Consider the following 18,755-nt stretch of genomic DNA (forward strand, 5'->3'; position numbering starts at 1 on the left):
GTTCCCCAGCGGTCTACAGTGCCAGGACACTCGGGTAGAGTAACAGTGCGCTTTACAAGTATCCAACATTTACATTTCAAATGCGAGCATCAGTCATCTCTTGCATACAGCGACGCTGACTGCAGGATCTACTGCATCTGCAGCTTCTTCTATGATTTTGATCTCATGCTTCTCCCATCACCACTGAGTCAACTCTTGATACTTAGGATTTGGAGATTCCATGCTACTCCATGACCCATAAATCAGTTTAAAAAGAGAAATGTGTTCAGCAAACAGCCATTGTTCCCTGTGTGGCCGTCTTTATGCTTTCAGCTTTCGCACCTATCTGCAAAGTCACATCAGAGCAAGGCCTTTGCCTTGTTTGATCATTTAGCATTGCACATAGTGGCATATAATTAATATATTCTCTGGAAAGCTTACCATCATTCCCAGGGTGTCAAATATTTTGCCTAGTATTTCTGCTATGATCCCCATGCTGTATTTTTACTTGGTTGCTCATTGAGGCTTTAGGCCATATAAGTCGTATTTCAATTACAATAGCTGATGCATTTATTTTCATTATTGTGTAACAACGTGCATTACATTTATCGTATATTTTGATAGTACACTTGTAGCTCATATATATTCACTTGAATAGATGGTGCTTAGGAAAAAGCTACGAGGTATACGTTTTAACTTGTGTGCCACTGCCAGAGACTTCTGATCTCTCTCATCATATATCAAGATCACGAGGGTTATTTTTTCAAAACAAATGACTTGGAGAGTATATGGTAGATGTTAACTTTCCTTCTCCATAAGCGCAATCAGAACTTCATCAATATTCCAGAGAGCAGGTCCCAGCTGAGCCATTCCAAGGCCTTCTGTGTCATATTGTGTTAAAACACTTCTTCAACTGCAGAGACACAATTTGGCCTAGCCTGGCACCTGGCCCGCAGACTGGAAAACATATGAAGTTCAGGTATTAATGTGTGTTCACACTATTGAAATACCGACCCTCCTTATAGCAAAGCTTTTGATGCTTGAATATTAGACATACAAGGATCTTTAAATATGGACCGTATGTTGTTTGCTTTCATAATATTTACATGTTGTGCTTACGCTACATTACAACTGATTTCTGCAATCCTATTTCATTTATTGTGCAATCAAATAATTAGCTTTAGATATGAAATCAAAGCTATTGCATATGTGCTCTAGTGGTAAATGGTTGCTAGAACTCACAACAGTACATCAAAAGTCTCTAGCATTGCTATCTAACAAGTACGCATAATCTCCAAGTAAGTTGAAGCAGAATTGATCCAAACCTGTGCCTGCTAAATAAACAAACTTGTAAAAATGTAACAACCTCACAATCATGTTTAACTGAGAGTCGGGCATTGTAGTACTATACACTTAAAAGAAGGACTACTCAGACGAAATAGGCTGCAAAAATGTGTGAGCCATGGGATATTCTCTATCTCCGACCAAATGGCATCATACACTGCTGATCAATGCATTGAGAAAATCATGCCCGCAATCCCAGTATCGGGTACAACAGGCATTGATATACCCGTTTGTCAAAAATCTGATGTGTGATTATTACATGTAGAGTACCTAAACTATTTCTTGGCAGTTAGGAAATGCATTTTTATGCACTAGAATACAGTGGCTAGGTGACACCATTCCATGCTGGCGAGTTACTATGCCCTCAGCAGTGCATACTGTAGGCAGCCAAGTGGCTCTGGACCTTTTACAATTCAGAAAAATACCTTTGCATCAGCTACACAGTTGTGAAGCCCTATACCTCCACTGTCAGGACATAATGTAGCCATTTTCATGGATTAAATATTTTTATTGAGGTTACAGCACATATATCATTGGTGCTACAGCAAAGCAGCTCAACACAGAATCAGTGTTCTTATACTCAACTGGCCCCAGTTAGCTAACACTACTGTTCTGCTTTTACATAGAGGTCTCTACCCAGTGCTCACAGACAATACCTTAATATCTTACGTTTAGGGGCAGTAGGAATGAGGCGGCACAGTAAACTAGCGCAACATCTGCCAAGGACACATATCATGAACTTTGAATCATCTTGTTCCTTAGGTGAAATTCAGAAAAGTGAGATACACCCTCTGGGAGTTCCTCCGAGTCGTAAAGGAGGAGTACAACATCAGAAGGGAAAAACATAAGCCAACAGCAATCAAAATCATGTGGGCCCATAGTTCTGTGCTCTTTTAATGCGGTCAGATCCACCATTTGAGATCTCAGCAATGCTCCTGCAGCCTCCGGGTTTTCAGAAGTATATATTCTCCCCTCATGCTTCACTCTCAAGGTAATTTGGAACAAGAGGGGATCTTCAAGACCCTTTGAAAGCATCTGTTGTGTGATATTTTGCAAAACCAGTCTACAGAAGAGAGTTATGTTGCTCGAAACCCTGATAGATGTAGATCTAATACCTATCATGTGCAAGTATACATTTTTCTACCATCAAAATGCAGGGGTATCCTCCTGGAGCCAATGACTCTTAAATGGCCAAATCTGGTTGAAATGACCTTAAGTCCCTCAAAGATGGGAAATACCCCAATCCCACTGCACATAATTATTTTAGAGATAAGGCGGGAAGCTTGGGGTTCCAATATTTATGACATTAATGGTACAAATGCACAATTAGTCAATAGACCCTGGGTAGATAGGTTTTCTTAATGTTATATTATCATTTATCGAGAGATGATTTTAAAGGCTGATAGGTAAAATAGGAGGTTATTATGAGAATATGTTCAAAATATGTTTCAGTCAGCGTAAAACACAATTTAGTATATCGACAAAAATCAAAAGGAATTGTCACAAAAAAGTGTCATAAGCAAATAAAATGCAAATGGAATGATAATTCATATAAGCTACCAATTATGCAGACACAAAAAGAGATTTTATAAAGCAAACAGAAACCATATAATTCATTAGGGGATAATGGAGGAAAACTAAATAAAGGAAAAAAAAAGAAACACGAGACAAGATAACTGTATTGTTAAATAGTTGGTTTTAAAATACAAGCAAATTGTAAATTGTGTGCACTGCAAACCAGTGATGCATTAGTAAATAAATCGGTAAGTGCAATATGTAATCCTAGTGATATTCCATTTAATTTCATGTGTGCCATCATATGATTGGTGTGCATAAGCACATATTGTTGAATATAAATAAGTGATGGGCAGATGTAGGAGCCATAAAGTGTCTAGATAGTTCATGGGTCGTATGTCCAACAATGCTAAATGGGCACTCTACCCCACGTCCGTGGTGTCAGTAATCCTTTAGAACATTTATGGATTAGATTCTTGGCTTACCAATCATACGTTCAACGTCGGTCTCAAAACAGGGCAACCAGTGGGCGCCAGGGAGGAGAGCCGAGTACTTACTGAATAGGATACAATGCAGAGTACGACTCCGGGATATTAATGAACACCCGAAAAAGAAAGACACGTCAACCTGTGCACGGGAGTGGGAGACACATGGGAGGGTAGGGGCAATACACGGGATAAATATGTTGAAACCGAAATGTAATAGGCATGCATTGGATGTGCAAGGTTATTGACTTATTTGTAAATAGTTGTTAGCAATGCATTGTTTCAAGCCTTAAATTTTGAGCTGAGCATATTGAATATAAATTGCCGACATTTATTGTCCGTCACGAAAGGATAATTGCATAGACACTGGAGATTTTCAGACATGTTAGTATACAAATATTACCATAACCAGTGCAACATACATTCAATGTACAATTTCACCTACAAATGTATAGAGATTGATAAAGTCAGTTACATGTAAACCAGAAAGCCAACTCTGATAATAACACACATGATGTAACATGTATAATGTGTACATTGTGCTTGTTTATATTGAAAAAATGCAAATAAAGAAATTTTAATTAAAAAAACAGGGTAGCCAGTGGGACAGTGGTTGCCTCTAGGATTATTCAGGAAGAAGAGGCAGGGAATTATTACCGTATGGAAGTAGGGCCTTATTACAAGTTTGGCTGTCCGTGGACCATGGTATACTCGGTAGATCCGACCGCCGTATTACATGTTGGGAGTGTTGCCTGTGCAGAGACCGCCGGCGCCACCAGCACACCACCACCAGCCGGGACCGTGGTTGGAGAAAGGTAACCTCCATAGGGCGGAACCAAGGGGCAACGCTGACGCCTGTATTACGAGTTACTTTTCCGACGAGCAGACCACCGAAGTCGGACTGCTGCCTTAAGGTCGGCGGAGACGAATGATTTGAGGTGCATGCTCTGCCCTTTCCAGTTCTTCCCAGCAGATTTCGACACCCGAGGAATATGACCACATCTGCGGCTATACACATGTAAGTGCTTTTTATACCATATAACAATTGCCGAGTCTGCTCACATATGGGTCGGACTTCGGCGATGGGTAGGTGGTAATTTTCCATATGTATCATGCATATGTGTTTCATTCGACACATATGCAGTTGAAATGTACACAGAGGCATCAATAGATATGTAAATACATTGTCGTTCACCGTAAAACCACCGCAGCCACACTGCGGGCCCTATGGTCACTCATAATATAGCGAACAAAAGACCACCAGCGCAGTAGACTACTGGCGGATGTGGTCTTTCTGCAGATGGACCAAACTCGTAATAAGGCCCTTAGTGTTAAGGGCAAGAAAGCTTATTGGTCACTCATGATTAACGCTAGGAAGGTACTTGTTCATCTGAAGGTACAAATAGTTCTTTGACAGAGTCTGTACTGCGGCCTGGATTACAAAAAAGTGACATGGGGACAATGGATAAGTGGTAAGTAAGTAGTATTCAATCCCTTTATGAGAACCTCTTTTTGATAGCGGATTAACTTTAAGTACAGGAAATTGCACAAAGTCTATCCCCTGCACCTCCTTCTGCAAGAAACTCTGGGTAGTGTGTTTACAATGTTCATTATTGACTATAGTAGACACACCCAGGATTCTTGAGCAGCAGAATCAACTTTTGTCTCCTTATGAGTTAGAGAAGCCATAATTCCTTATTCAGACTGTTTCCTATTAGCAAACTCCTCTTTAATACTCTTCTTCTCAGGTTCTAAGATAGCAATGTGCTTGTCTAAGCAGCATACTGCCTGCTTATTCTTATCCAGAAGTCCTTAGATTTCCTCTATTACCCCTCTGAGATTTCATAGTCTATACAGTGACTAGTGCTTAGTAAGTCTTTCAACATTGACCTTATTAAAGTTTTTCTCTCTGTCAGCCTCTGGTCAAACGCATTAGGTCCCCTACATTCTCTTCATGAAGTGAACTGAAGGAAGAGGGGTTTTTTTGGTAAATTTTGTTTTGTTGGACATTTGAGACATAATTGCACCCCTCAGGGGCTATCTTGTGAAGGCTCTCATACTCAAAAATACTCACCCAGCAGGCAGCATCTCCTCTGTACCACTAGGCTCCAAATATGCCATGCTGCCACTGGGCACTCTTTCATCACTGTGTGGAGGATGCAGTCTCTTCTGAAGTAGAGACTGTCCTCTCTCACCTCATTCATTGCAAGTTTCTACTCCTTTTTCATTGTGCTGCTACGAGTGTTGGTATCTACTCCAAATGCCTGCATGCTGGGGGACTCTATTTACTGCCTCCTTCCGACTTGCCTTAGTCTAGGTCTCTGGTTTTAGCTTGGCTCCATAGTGTGTGCCTCAACCTCTTGGGTGTCATTGTGGCTTTCAGGAGGGAACCCATGAGTTCCTTACATCTTGTGCGTGATGACTTTGCTAAGCGGTCAATTTCTAAGCCCATTTCTTTTCTCCTTCTGGCATAAATCACATTAGTCAGTCGCCCAGCTCACTGGATTAGGCACAGTGTCTTAGATGAGCAGTCTATATCTTTTACAAAACAAAAAACAAGGAAGATCTGATTGAAATGTGAAGATTTCTCTCTTGACTAAATTGAGATAATGATGCCTTTGTCATTAGAGTGGTGACCCAAGACGGCATCAGACTGTGCAGTTCTAAAGGTTGTGCTAGGGGGATTCTAAAACCTGTGATAAGTGCACCGGTAGTGTTTCCAGTCTGTCTTTTAGGAACACGTACTTAATTCTTTATCTCCCATATTGTTATAATGTCTTGCGCGCCAGAGACTGAAGATTAAACATAGCCAGTTTCTGCTACTTCATCTCTCTTATGTTTTAATTTGTTTTAGGTTGCCGTAGCTTCATCTGTGACTATAAAAGTTGTCCTCTACTTCATGTTGGTCGCTATCTTGAATACAAAACCATAATAAAATATAACGCATGGCTGTAGGAAAGCAATGGATCCTTTGTTAATTCCAATATATATATATATATTTATTTTTTTAAATATTTTTTTTATTTTAACAGTAAGACAAGAGTAGGCATTACAGATATCAGGTGTCAAACAATAAAATGCAGATCAGGGACATGCGGGGGGACTATACATACAAATAACCATCGTAAGGAACACACGGCCTATCGCGATTATGCAGATAAGAGAAAGAGAAATAAACAGTCTTATTAGGCGATCAAAAACAATCCCACCCGCGCGACCCCGTCCTCAATGATATAGGATAATTAGGGCCAGTGTAGACACCCGGACAATAAAGGATCCGTGGAGAAGAAACAGCCCACCTCTCGTAAAAGGAAAAAGGAAAGACAAAAGGGGCCATAGAACAAAACAAAGGCAAAATAAAAAAAAACTCCCCGAACCCCCCACCCTGCACCCCTGCAATGGCTACGGCCTAACCCCACTAGCAGCGTGCCTGTCGCCCAAGAACTACCCTAAAAGAAGGGAAAAAGAGGGAAAGTGGAGGAGGAAAAGCAAACACACTACCGGTCTCCCGTACCCCCCGCCAGTAGCGACCACCCCGAGACGTAGTAAAATCAATATCCAGCAAAATATACAAACCAGTCGGGGGAGTATAGACAATAACCACCCAACTCCCGTCACATTATAGGCACAACCCCGGCATTGCATAAAGTTATTGTATCAGATCCAAGCGATCAAGCTCAGCCCTGGCCAGTACGGTCTTTCATAAGAGTCTTCTTCACTCGAGCCGCCATCTTGATGGAAAAGGCAGAGCGTTCATAAAAGTTCATGTCAGTGCAGGAGGATCTAAAACAGGATAAAAGTTCACGAAGTCCACCAATCGAACGAGGAAGGGTGTCCAGGAACAACGAATATCTCCAATAGTCACTGAGGAACTTATTAACACACAGAAAACCGTCTAGAGATGTATTAGGCGGCTGCAGATTCGCGCAGGAGACGCTGGCGATAAGAACGGGCTGGCTTGTTGTTAATTGGGGACCGCCAAGGCTCATTAAATCCGGGATCTGCACGGGGACCTCGATCTCAGATGTGCAGTGCAACGCTGGTACCACGGCTTGCTGGAAAGTTAACGGAGAGTCGTCCTCCGGTCCCAGGATACCATCCACTTTTACAGTCAGTGTCCGGAACACAGCGATGGTGTGCGAATGGAGCGCCCCAATGGCGGCCATGACGGCCTGCAGCGATGGCGTGCCTTCCGTCCGCTCCATCCCCCCTCAATAGGCGATAGAGCAGGACTTGAACCCCGGAGGCGGCTACTCCGGGGTAACAGGCCACGCAAATCCGGTGTCAAACAGTGGGCGCTCCTTGTCTGGCAGTACACACCGTCGCCGCTAGCGAGGGCCCCAGCCCGTCGACCCAGAGAGGGTAGCAAGGTCTCCGGGCACCAGACCCCCACCACGGCAGCCGGCGTGGCACGCTGGTGTGTCCTCGGTGTAGACTGTTCACAGGATCGTCACCATAAATCAGCAATTCACGGCACACTTCGGGAGACCGGGCTCAGTCCAGGTCTCAAGGCCGATGTTGTTCAATTCCAATCTGGATAGGCTAGAAATCGAGGCCCCGGCTTCCACACGTTGTTAGGCCGAGAATAGAAACACGGCGTATCTTCGTCCGCGGTTGAGGTAGAAAACTCGGGAGTGCACCTTTAGAAGCAGAAAATCTTCACGTACACGGAAATCTGGTGTGAGTCCAGGATTAAAGGCAGGATATTCGAGCTGCTGGCGGAGGTCGGCGGAGCCGGGAGCTTACGCGGCCATCTTGGTTGCTAGCGTAGCTCCAAGGCAATTCCAATATATTTTTAATGATACATATAAGCTTACTTGAAGAGGTTGCCTACCTAGTATAGAGCCAAGCTGAACATGGCCTACTATGAATTATGCAAATATTAGGAGATGATGAAAGGAGCTCTTAAACTTATCAGACACTCGCCCCAGTCACAGATCTGGTTTCAATCCATCATCATTCTTAAGCTCACTCTTCCACCCCACTTCAGACCCAGCAATATGCATATCAGTCTTGCCCCAGTGCCTCAAGGGAACAGTCCAGCCCGAACCGCCAAGCCAGGTCTTCCCTGGACCAGAAATAAGCCTCCTGGGACTAGTTTTGGGGTAACACCCTTCATCAGTCAGGCTCGCTTGGTTCCAGTGGCAAAATGAGCAACCGACCCACGTTTGGGCATACCCTGCTAACTTAGGGCGCACAAAGCAAATACAAGTAGATGGTGGACTGAGTGCTGAAATTATGAATTATTCCGCTGTCATGAGTTTCTCCTATTAACCTCCTGGTAACCTGATTAAAATGGATCATGAATACTGATCATTCCACAAGGAACCAAGCTTTTTAAAGTCTTCGAACATAAAACAAGAGGCTCAGAGCAATCATATCCACTTGTCATTTCCAAGAGAGATTCATTTTGATCCTTCAATGGTTGTCTCTCACTGAACAAAACAGGCATAGCTATAGTTAAATTGTTGAGTTGGGTCAGCCAATCAATCCCCTAACTTCCTGCTGGCTGGTAAGGCTTTGCAAATCCTTCAAGGCAAAACGTGAGTGTTAGCTTCAAGTTCCTGGCCAGTACCTTCTGCTCTGCCTTTTCCTTGCAGATCAGCTGAAAAAATTCAGAGAAAAACCAAGCCTGCCACATCAGCCTCGGAGTGGAAAACATTCTCAATGACTCTTCGATACCGTGGCATCCCATGTCTTTCCTTTTCAGGGAGCACGGGGAGTGCTTTTGCTCCACTACCATAATTACCTTAAATAGCAAATACACCTTGTTGCACTAATGGTCTGTAATAACTAAACCCAAGATATTTTGCTCACTAAGCCCTCTTTCTCAAGTTTGTCTTACATGAACTTATGGAGGTCCTTGAGAGACACCTCTTTTTAGGAGGCCTAATATCTATGCCTTTCTCCAATAAAGGCTGAACCCATGCTAAGACTGTACAGTCTTAATCTTTCCCTTCCACCACAGTAGTTCGGAATTCTAATCATACACAAAATTATTAAGTATTCAGCTACAGCTTTAAATAGGCCATATTATTACAACAAAGAATCCCACGCTAAATTCTGCCATAGCTCCAAACTTTATTTAACAGATTTTCTATACTTCCTTTGGTTTTGCATAAATATATATTCATGAACCAGTGCTCAAATTTTACTGTTTGTACTGTGTAGAATTCCAGTTTGATGGACAGCCATGTTTGTCATACATCAAGATCAGTACATCATAAGAAATCTGCCATAGGTTATATCATTTTTTTCACAACAAAATTACTAATCTTGTGAATTTCAGTTTGATGGGTAGCTATGTTTGTCAAACATCCACAATCGTGTTTGATTCATGGCCCAGTATTCTAACTCTGATATTTTTGATTTTCCATAGTTGGTTTGAATTCATACCTATATACTTTTTTATCATTACAATAAATACTGCAAAAGTTTTATATGCAGAAATGTATGCCACTATGAATTATTTTCAACACTTTTTCATCGCCTTCAAAACCACATGCACCTGTATTGGCTAGACTTGATTGCAAAATCAGACATGAATTTTCCACATCCTTTTCATGCCTGTGAGATGTCTGGTAAATGTATGTGCCAGACAAGTATATATCGGTTCCAAATATATTTATTTGGTCACTTAAATTAAGTTTTGAATATTGATGTAATTTTAATTTGCGCGACCATGTTTTTAATCCAACATAATAGTTTGAGCTGGAGAAGAAGAGTAAAGAAGAAGCCTTTATCATGGCAGATGCTTTCAGAATTGCGTTTGAGCAGCAGTTGAAGCGAAGGAATGACATGACTCTAAGGATGAGTGAGGTGGACCTAATTTGCAGAAAAGAGAGCAGACGTCTGAACAACTGGAAGCGGATCATGGAAGATGGTATCCGCTTACAAATCAGTTTATGCTAAATGCTTCACTTGGTATTTTTGCGCATAATGGTCCGTCTGTTGTATGGGGTTACCCAGTGCAAAATTCTTGCTTACTTTCATACTCCTGTTATATTTGTGCTAAGCAACTCTTGTACCCCAGGTTGTGCTGAGTACAGTATTGTAAGTCTAAATGGCAAAGGGAATGTCTAGACACGCTTTATAGATGAGTGAGCAGTCGTATATCTTTAAAAGTCTAATATTTTTATTTATTTATTTACATTTTTGGGGAGATTTCCACTTGCAACGTATCACCTGAGCCTCAAAAGTGATAAAGTATCTTGTTTTAAGGTTTTGTGTGAAGAAATGAAGGTCTGGCCTACTGAGGGACAGTCTGCAAATCTATATCTCTCTAGCAACGAAAGGGTGAAAGGGGTAGGGTTGATCAGAAGTATATTTAATGAGCATAGAATTGTTAGTTTAAAGTGCATTATACGGGAATTTTAGTATTGAGGATTGATTGTTGTTGAATAGAATCAGTACTTTAAATTGGCAACATTCCTGACAAGGGAATTAGTGCACACACTTAGAAATATGCTTAACGTGGTCTCCTGATTAGTATTACAAAAAAATGAGTTGACAAATTACGAGTAAAGTATGGTGCAGTTAGATAAAATTAATATTTATTTGATGGAAAGGACATCTGACTTGGGTAGGAAGTTGTGTGTGATCCTGGTGCATTTCAAGATACCATTTCCAGAAGATATCAAGGAGTTCATATGTGGCTGAAAGCATAGATTTCAGCCTAATATTACTCCTAGACTTTCCACTTACTTGGTTTTGGAGATGTCTTGAAGGATGGCTTTAATAAAGTAGTTGTATTAGTAAAAACAGTGGAAACCTAAGATGGAATTGCATTGTAATGTTTTTCAGATCGGAATGTTCTTAGTTCCTAATGCACTGTCCCTGTGGCATGCCTTCAATGTGTCATGCAACAATAATTGGCACACTACTTTATTGCTCAATATCTAGCCGAGATGCATTGTTACTGGCTCCATCATACTCTTCAAATACAGTTGAAGGTCCCGCACAAATAAAAACCACATTCCTCCAACCCTTTAGCTCTATCATATAATGCTTTCTTTACGACTCAAACCAATTTCTTAGTAATTACTCAAATGGGGTCCCAGTGTTCTAATAATGGTTAAGTGGAGTCCACAGAAGTCAAAAGGTTAAGAACCACTTCTCTAGAGAACATTGGTCTGCGTTAATTCCCACAACCACTCAAGAGATATCTAATATCTTAACATCTTTGACCCTATCTTCCCTTGATGATGTCTTCCCTAGCCAACAAATGAAGGTCACCAAAACCGTTATTCCCTCTCTGTAACTCATCTTTGAGTTCTGGTGTTGTGCCCAATAAATTAAAAGCTGCTAGGATTATGCCACTGCTGAAGAAGTCATCATTAAACCCTAATGCCCTCTCTAATTTTATTATACCTATCAGCATCTTTTGATGCCATCTCCCACAACATCCTTCTCCGCTGATTAAAGAAGATTGGGATCTTAGGCAAAGTTCACAAAATGGTTTGCATTTTTCCTTCAAGTAAAACCCATATTGTACTACTGGCTTAGCACAGTTCCACTCCAAATTGATTACCTCTGGAGTTACACAGGGATCTGTCCTGAGCCCCAGTCTTTTCAATTTGTATATGCCCCCTCCCCTCACTTCACATTGAATCTTTTGGCACCTCGTTTTTCCATCTCTGCCAGTAACACTCAAATGATCATCATACTTGATTGTGAAACCACCAAAGTGGCTTGCAATCAGAGAAATTTTCTTCAAGAAGAAGCAGCCAGTTGGATGGATGGTTGCACCCCATTTTTGAACGGGAAGAATTAAAAAAGCATAGTCTTTGAGACAAATACAGCATGGATCAAGGAGTAGTGGCCAGAAAATCTAGGAAGTGCTCCCTAGTAATTTGAGGGTTTCGGAGATAATAAATTGACTTTCTCAGAACACGCAAATCTATTTGCACCACTGGCTTTTGTCTTCTATATGGAATCAGAACAATCTCCTTTTATTCCTCCATCTTCCAAAAATATTTAGTACAAGCACTTATCAAATATAGAATGGACTATTGTAACTTTCTATTGGTTGGACAACTGAAACATCTGACTTCACATGTACAGCTGCTCCAAAATGTAGCTGCCATAGTGGTTCTGGGTCTAATGAGAAACTCCTCCATTTCACAACTACATATATTGCAGTGGGTACCACTAAATAAGATATGTTATTTCAAAGCTTTGTGCTTGTGCCATAAATCTGTTAATAAAACAAACTAGATCATGTGCATTGTCTCTCTTTTTTCTTGGTATACTCTCTCTAGAAATTATGATGTAAACAGCCTTTTCGGGGTAAAACTCCCTTATTAAGGAAAGCGGAACACGGCGGCCACTCTTTGGCGGTGGTGATATCAAGGGAATGGAACCTCTTACCCTTAGCTGTTCGGTCCTAAATCAATCTTTTTATTTTCGGGAAGCAGCTTAAAACTGTTAAGCGACAATTTTAACTCTTATTTATACCAGCCTTTGAATGGTCTACTCATCGTTGTTTTCCTCCTTCCATAATATTGAAATTTTCTGGGGTTGGTTGATTCTTGCGCTATTTTTTCCTGTAGTGCTGGGACTCTTAATTGGAAGTAACTGTTTCCACTTTACAAATGGCTTCAATCAACCTTCCGGTCTCTTCTGAATGAAAACTTTGTACTATGACTGTGTCAACGACGCAGTGCTGAGAAAGTCTGTTGAATCTCCTTGAGGAAAGGATGACTCCTCCATATAGGGATTATGCCACCCTGCACTTAATAATACCTGTGGAAGGTGTCATGTGTCTCCGTAAGTGGGTACCATTGAGTAAGAAAAAGCTTCAAAGGGTGAGAAACCTCCATGACAATCTTATAGTTCTTGATTGAAGATGAAGATTATTACTGAAGTTATTAGCAATGCACCAAACACTCCCAGACATTAGGGGGTGGGGGGCAAGCAAGAATATCTAGAACTATATCTATTAGAAGTTCCAACTGCAAGAAGCAAAATTCATGGAGCAAATTAGTACCAAGGAGGCAAAGAATGCAACGAGAAATACGGAAGCTGTGATCCAAAATATCCATCATTTACAAATGCATCTTTTATATATGATTCAGATATGAATTGGCTGCAAGAATAGAAACACCAGTGCATCCTAGGCCGTAAGATAGCTTAGCGACTTACTGACCAGGGCATCCAGCGACTTTCAACTGAAATTATGATGCAATAATTGTAAAAACAAAGTAAAGGAAAAGAATAAAATAAAGCCATTTCCAAATAGGTAAATTAAATACATTTAAATGCTAGATTAAGGTAATACTTAAAAAGTAATTAGATACATCAAAGGATAAAGAGATTACATTAAATCAGGCTTTGCACAATACAAAAATGCCCAAAGGAGAAAGAAGTTATATCTACAATAAAATAGAAGAAAAACTAAAAACCTTTGAAGTTGTTGTGAACATTTTATCTGCAGGTCTTCTTTCTTACAAAATCTTGCTTCTTCATTGGGTACAGAAGACCACAGTACACTTGATTGCATTCCTTGAGCACAGCTTAAGAAAAGGAAAGGGAGGACTAATATAGGTGACTTAAGAACAATGACACCAACATACTCTGTAGGTACTGTGTGCAGTACAAATATTCTCATTAATTTATGTATTCAGGGGTAGTGACTATACATATTGGGCGAAGTAGTGGTAAAAAGGAAAACATACCTGACAATGTAGTGGTGGCAACACAATCATTATTCCAAATTTATTGTTTATAATAGTTATAGATGCAATCCTACTCTCTCTTTTTCACACTATTATTGGAAATGGGCCTATCACTGCTCACAGACTAAGATCCATGAAACATGTGATTGTAGGCGACTGAGCATTGTTTTTTTAAATCTTCAGTTTGTAATACTGAGAAATGATAATATTATTATTTCATTCCACACGTGCAGCATAAATATCATATTTGTTCTGTAAGGAGGTTTTTAACTGTCTTAGTAGATAATATATATGTAATATAAGTTTGGCACATAGCCTTTTCTGTTTATAAGAAATATTTATTTTTCTTTGTAGGAGCACTCTTTGCAAAAGGAAATAAGGATAAGGAAAGCTTAGGAAAAAAACTGATGGGAATGCTCATATCCGTAGCAGATTATAGAAAACTGGAAGAGCTAGATGATCCCCAAGAAATCATCAAAATATTAATAGATTTGGTTTGTATGCATTACATTTTACATATGCAATGTTACATACTGATGTTTTCTATGTTTCTCTACTCCGAGTTACCAGTATTCACTCTTGTGCTCCTATGCTTTTTCATATTTACAACTTTCTGGCAAAAGAAAACCGAAAAGAATTTTAAGACCTGTCACAGAGCATACGTCTTATTCAGTTCAAGTACCTCCATTGTGTGCATTATACCAGGGTCGGCTGTGGAGGACAGGTCCGGTGGCCTCCCCTGTGTGTCTCAGATTTGAGCATGAGGAGGGTACTTTGTTACATACCGTTTGGCACTGCTCTGCATTGCGCGATTCTGGAGGGGGGTAATGACCTGCTCTCTGAAGTGTTGGGCTGGGACCTTCCCTGTTCACCGAAACTGATACTCCTGCATGTTATGAATGGAATTGGGAGCAATATATACAAATGCCATCTTATGCTTCTGGGATTTACCCTAGCAAAAAGGGATATTTCCAGGGCCTGAAAGGCATCGGCGGCGGTGTCCGTCTCTGCATGGAAGAACGGCCTAGACTTCTGTATGGGCTTGGAGACTCCTATCTTGGTGGCCGGGGGAGGCACGTAAGCACTTTAAAATTGGGAGGCGTGGGGCGGACTATCGTGGCTTGGAGTTAGAGCCTGCTCCGTTGGCCAGACACCTTGACCCGGTTTAATTTTCTTCTAGTGTGACGCAGAAAGTTGCTTCTTGGGTGATGACAAATCATGAATGAAGCTTTTGCTTTGCTGCTCTGGAGTGGGTGTCAGTGCGATGGGGGGTGGGTTAGTGGGGTTATAGCCATTTTGTTAATATTTCATTTGTATTGCTTTTCATTTTTTCCTGTATATTCATGAAAAATAGTCAAAGTCAAAATGATGTATGTTCCTACTGCAGAAGTTTCTGGGGTACAGAGCTCTGCTTTATATGTGTTATTTGACAAATAAAAATAAAAAAGACCTGTCACAGAGCTAAACTTCAAAAAGGTTGCCAATATGAAGAGCAGCTCTGGTTCTAGAGAGTGATGCTTGTAATGGGTAATTTAAAATATTTTGACTTTTCCATTGAATTGACTTTAAGATATGAACTGTAATATACATTTTAGTCTCTGTGGGATTGATTTCGGCACTGGAAAACTATATTCCAGCTGGGGTGAAAAACAGAAAATAACCGAGTTTGTAAAGACGAGAAGCCCCTACCATCTATGTAGCTGTTCCGTCCCTGCCACGTTTTTCTTTGTACCATTTCCTGTTGCATTTTCTTCTTTTTGGCAGAGTTTGTGGGACCCTTGACCATGAGGAACCCCTCAAACTCCAGATCTAGTGAACCTAGGGAAATCCTGGTCATGCCCTACGATTGGTCTAAACACTGTATAAGTATTTAACTGAAGCCAGGACGTTTCCCTGCATGCTGAATGCTGAAATTGATCAAATGCTTGTGAAATTTGGGAAAAACATGCTGCTATGAATTTAGGTCTATGGATTTCCTTTAGTATCAAAGTATTTGCATAGCACTCCATACCCTCTTATCGTAATGAGTACTTAATTGGGTAAAGTATGCTTTAAGGGTAGAAGTATAGGTTGAGATGGGGTTGGAGGTTGGGTTTTGATTGGTTTGCTCTTCATTTAATTTTGTTAAAGCAACAGAGTGTTGTGGGGTACTCTCCTGTTATACCAAATGGCCACTATAGACGCCATGAATGAGACAAACACATACAGGATCCTATAATGGAATATGAACAGCTTCAAAACTACGAACAAAAGAAGCTGTCCTACAGTTTGTAAAGTGCCAATCTCCTGGCATACCCCACTTCTGCAAGAAACGCATTTCTTGAACACAAACTGTGGTTTCATGAAGCAATGTGGTCATAGCCGAATGTTTCACTTTGGCTGTGCTAAAGGAGGGGCATACTTATACGCAAGCCCTTGTCTTTCATGGTTACTCAGATTCAGACAGATACATTGTGGAGCTATGTCTTAGTATCCAGATCCTTGGAAGCGCATGTCTGGACATCCCTCAGTGCCTTTGTCTCACCTTCTATAGTAGATAGCACCATCAAGCCTCACTGACTTATTAACTGAAAAACCATAGGGTGGGACTGTAATAGTGGGGGGGATTTAAATGCAGACATTCACAAAACCTGTTACACACAGAGTTCCCCAAAACCCGTTTCACGCAGATCTGCACATCTTTTCATTTTGGCAGACTCCATGGATATAAGGATAATGAGCTAATTGTTATATTCTATGGTTCATTGTTGACAGCCTATCTCCTTAGTGTGTCTCTTTGGTATTTAGATTGTTGATGGGGGATTCTGGGTTCTGGATTCGTGGCTTGGCAGTTACGCCAGACCTCTGTTCCAAGCTGTTGTTCTTGGTTGATGCTATGAAGGAATTAATAATAAAGAAGACTTCCTTCTATCAATTGAACTTCTCTTCTTATTATTGAACCGGATTTAACATTTGGCGACGTTTGGGATATTTTTTCCTTCATCCTCAAGTGTCCCTCGAACGATTTGGGAGCTAAAAGGACTTCGGAATTCAAAGATCTTGCCTGAGCGCTGTAGCGGAATAGGATTCGTGGTCCGGTCGTATTTCATTTACTATATTTTGACCTGTGACTTTCTTTCATCCTTCAGTGAGCGCATTTCTCTTTCTGCAAGATTAATTTAACTGCGCAATTACTCACCGTTCGTTGTGCTTAGAATTCTGAACCTCCGGAGTTCTATGGCCATCTTCCACTCCCTCACAGCCTTGCTACTCGCCATTTCACGTACTGTTTGATGACGTAACACGTATGCAGCATGACGTGCCGCCATCTTTGATTGGTTTACGGCGGCAACTTGAAACCCTGTTAAATACATTTTATTCATCGTGATGATGTGCACATCCATATTATAAGGCTCCTTGGCAGAACTTGTCTACTTTTCCGATTTCATCGTGCTAAATTCTGTTATTCAATGTGCATCATTTCTTCACGATGATGCACACATCTCTTATTTAAAGTTTCTTACTCAAGTTGCACAAGTTTATATCGATGATGTGCACATTTGTGGAACTCTACGCGCACTGATTCATTACGGTGATGCGCACATCTCAACTTTAAAATTACTTGTTTTGCAGCAGTTGAACACTCATCGAGCATTTTTGTATTCACCTCAGTTAATTGAAATTTTAACATACCTTCATGTTTTAGTTTTCTTGCACGTATACTTTTTATTCTCTAGTGTTTATTATTATTATTATTTTTGAATTTTGAAGTGATTGAGGTTATTGATTTATGATGACAACTAACATTGTTACTCCTCCTTATTTTCTAGCAGAACCTGGAGTTCCAAAAGCTAAATGGAAACAATGGTTCAAAGGTTTTGGATATTACATCATAGCATTAGATGGTCAAAAGTTCGATCCTGTTAGGAAATTAGCACTCCTCTATAATAGTTTAGGTGCAGAAGGTCAACCCATCTTTGACCATTTACCTCCAGTTACTCAAACTAATGAAACGAATTGGGACAGTTTTAAAGAAGCTGCTTCCAGACTTGCAGATTATTTTACTGACAAGACCAGTGTTGTCGAAAGACACAAATTTTACACTAGAGGTCAATTCGAATATGAATCCATTGACACCTTTTTGACAGAATTAAGAGTATTAATTGCCACTTGCGAATTTGATGGAAATATTGATTCTTATCTAAGGGATCAATTAATTGTGAATTGTTTCAACAAAAAAGTACAAGAGAGGTTACTTTGTTGTAGGGACCCGTCCTTAAAAGAAACTCTTGAACTAGCCAGGGGTATAGAAAGGTCCGTCTCTTCTCAGAAAGAATTGAATAAGAACAAAATTGAGTCTCTTAGTGAAACAGTTAATGCTTTGAGTACAAAACCTAAGTTCTACCCTAACAAAAATAAGGACAATGTAAAAGATTCTAAGAAACCTAGTGCATGTTATAGATGCGGATCACTTTTGCATTTAGCCAACGCAAAGAGTTGTCCTACCCTTGGTAAAACGTGTTTAAATTGCAAAAGACAGGGGCACTTCACAAGACAGTGTAATAGAAATCCTGTAAAAGTTAGTGCTATAGAGAATATATTTGATTTTGCAGTAAATAATATTTGTACTGTCAAAGGTTCTAAGAAAATTGTTTTATATGTTGACTCGGATTTGGATGATGGGGGTCCTGTGTGTGATGTCACCATTGGTAATGTGAACTTACAGGTAACTGTTGATTCGGGTTCACCAGTTACATTTATTACTGATATTCTATTT

The 18,755-nt window shown here is 40.4% G+C and overlaps 1 protein-coding gene across 2 annotated transcripts in view; it reads left to right on the forward strand.

Moving 5' to 3' along the window:
* CCDC125 (coiled-coil domain containing 125) overlaps positions 1-18,755 on the forward strand; it is a 294,065-nt gene that overhangs the window by 260,626 nt on the left and 14,684 nt on the right. For both annotated transcript variants that reach the window (XM_078675304.1, XM_078675305.1), the window contains 2 exons: positions 10,029-10,206; positions 14,354-14,493. In XM_078675304.1, coding sequence (XP_078531430.1) covers positions 10,029-10,206; positions 14,354-14,493 — 318 coding nt within the window. The remainder of the gene's footprint in view (positions 1-10,028; positions 10,207-14,353; positions 14,494-18,755) is intronic.

This window comes from Lissotriton helveticus, chromosome 2_1, assembly GCF_964261635.1.
Source record: "Lissotriton helveticus chromosome 2_1, aLisHel1.1, whole genome shotgun sequence".
NCBI lineage: Eukaryota > Metazoa > Chordata > Amphibia > Caudata > Salamandridae > Lissotriton > Lissotriton helveticus.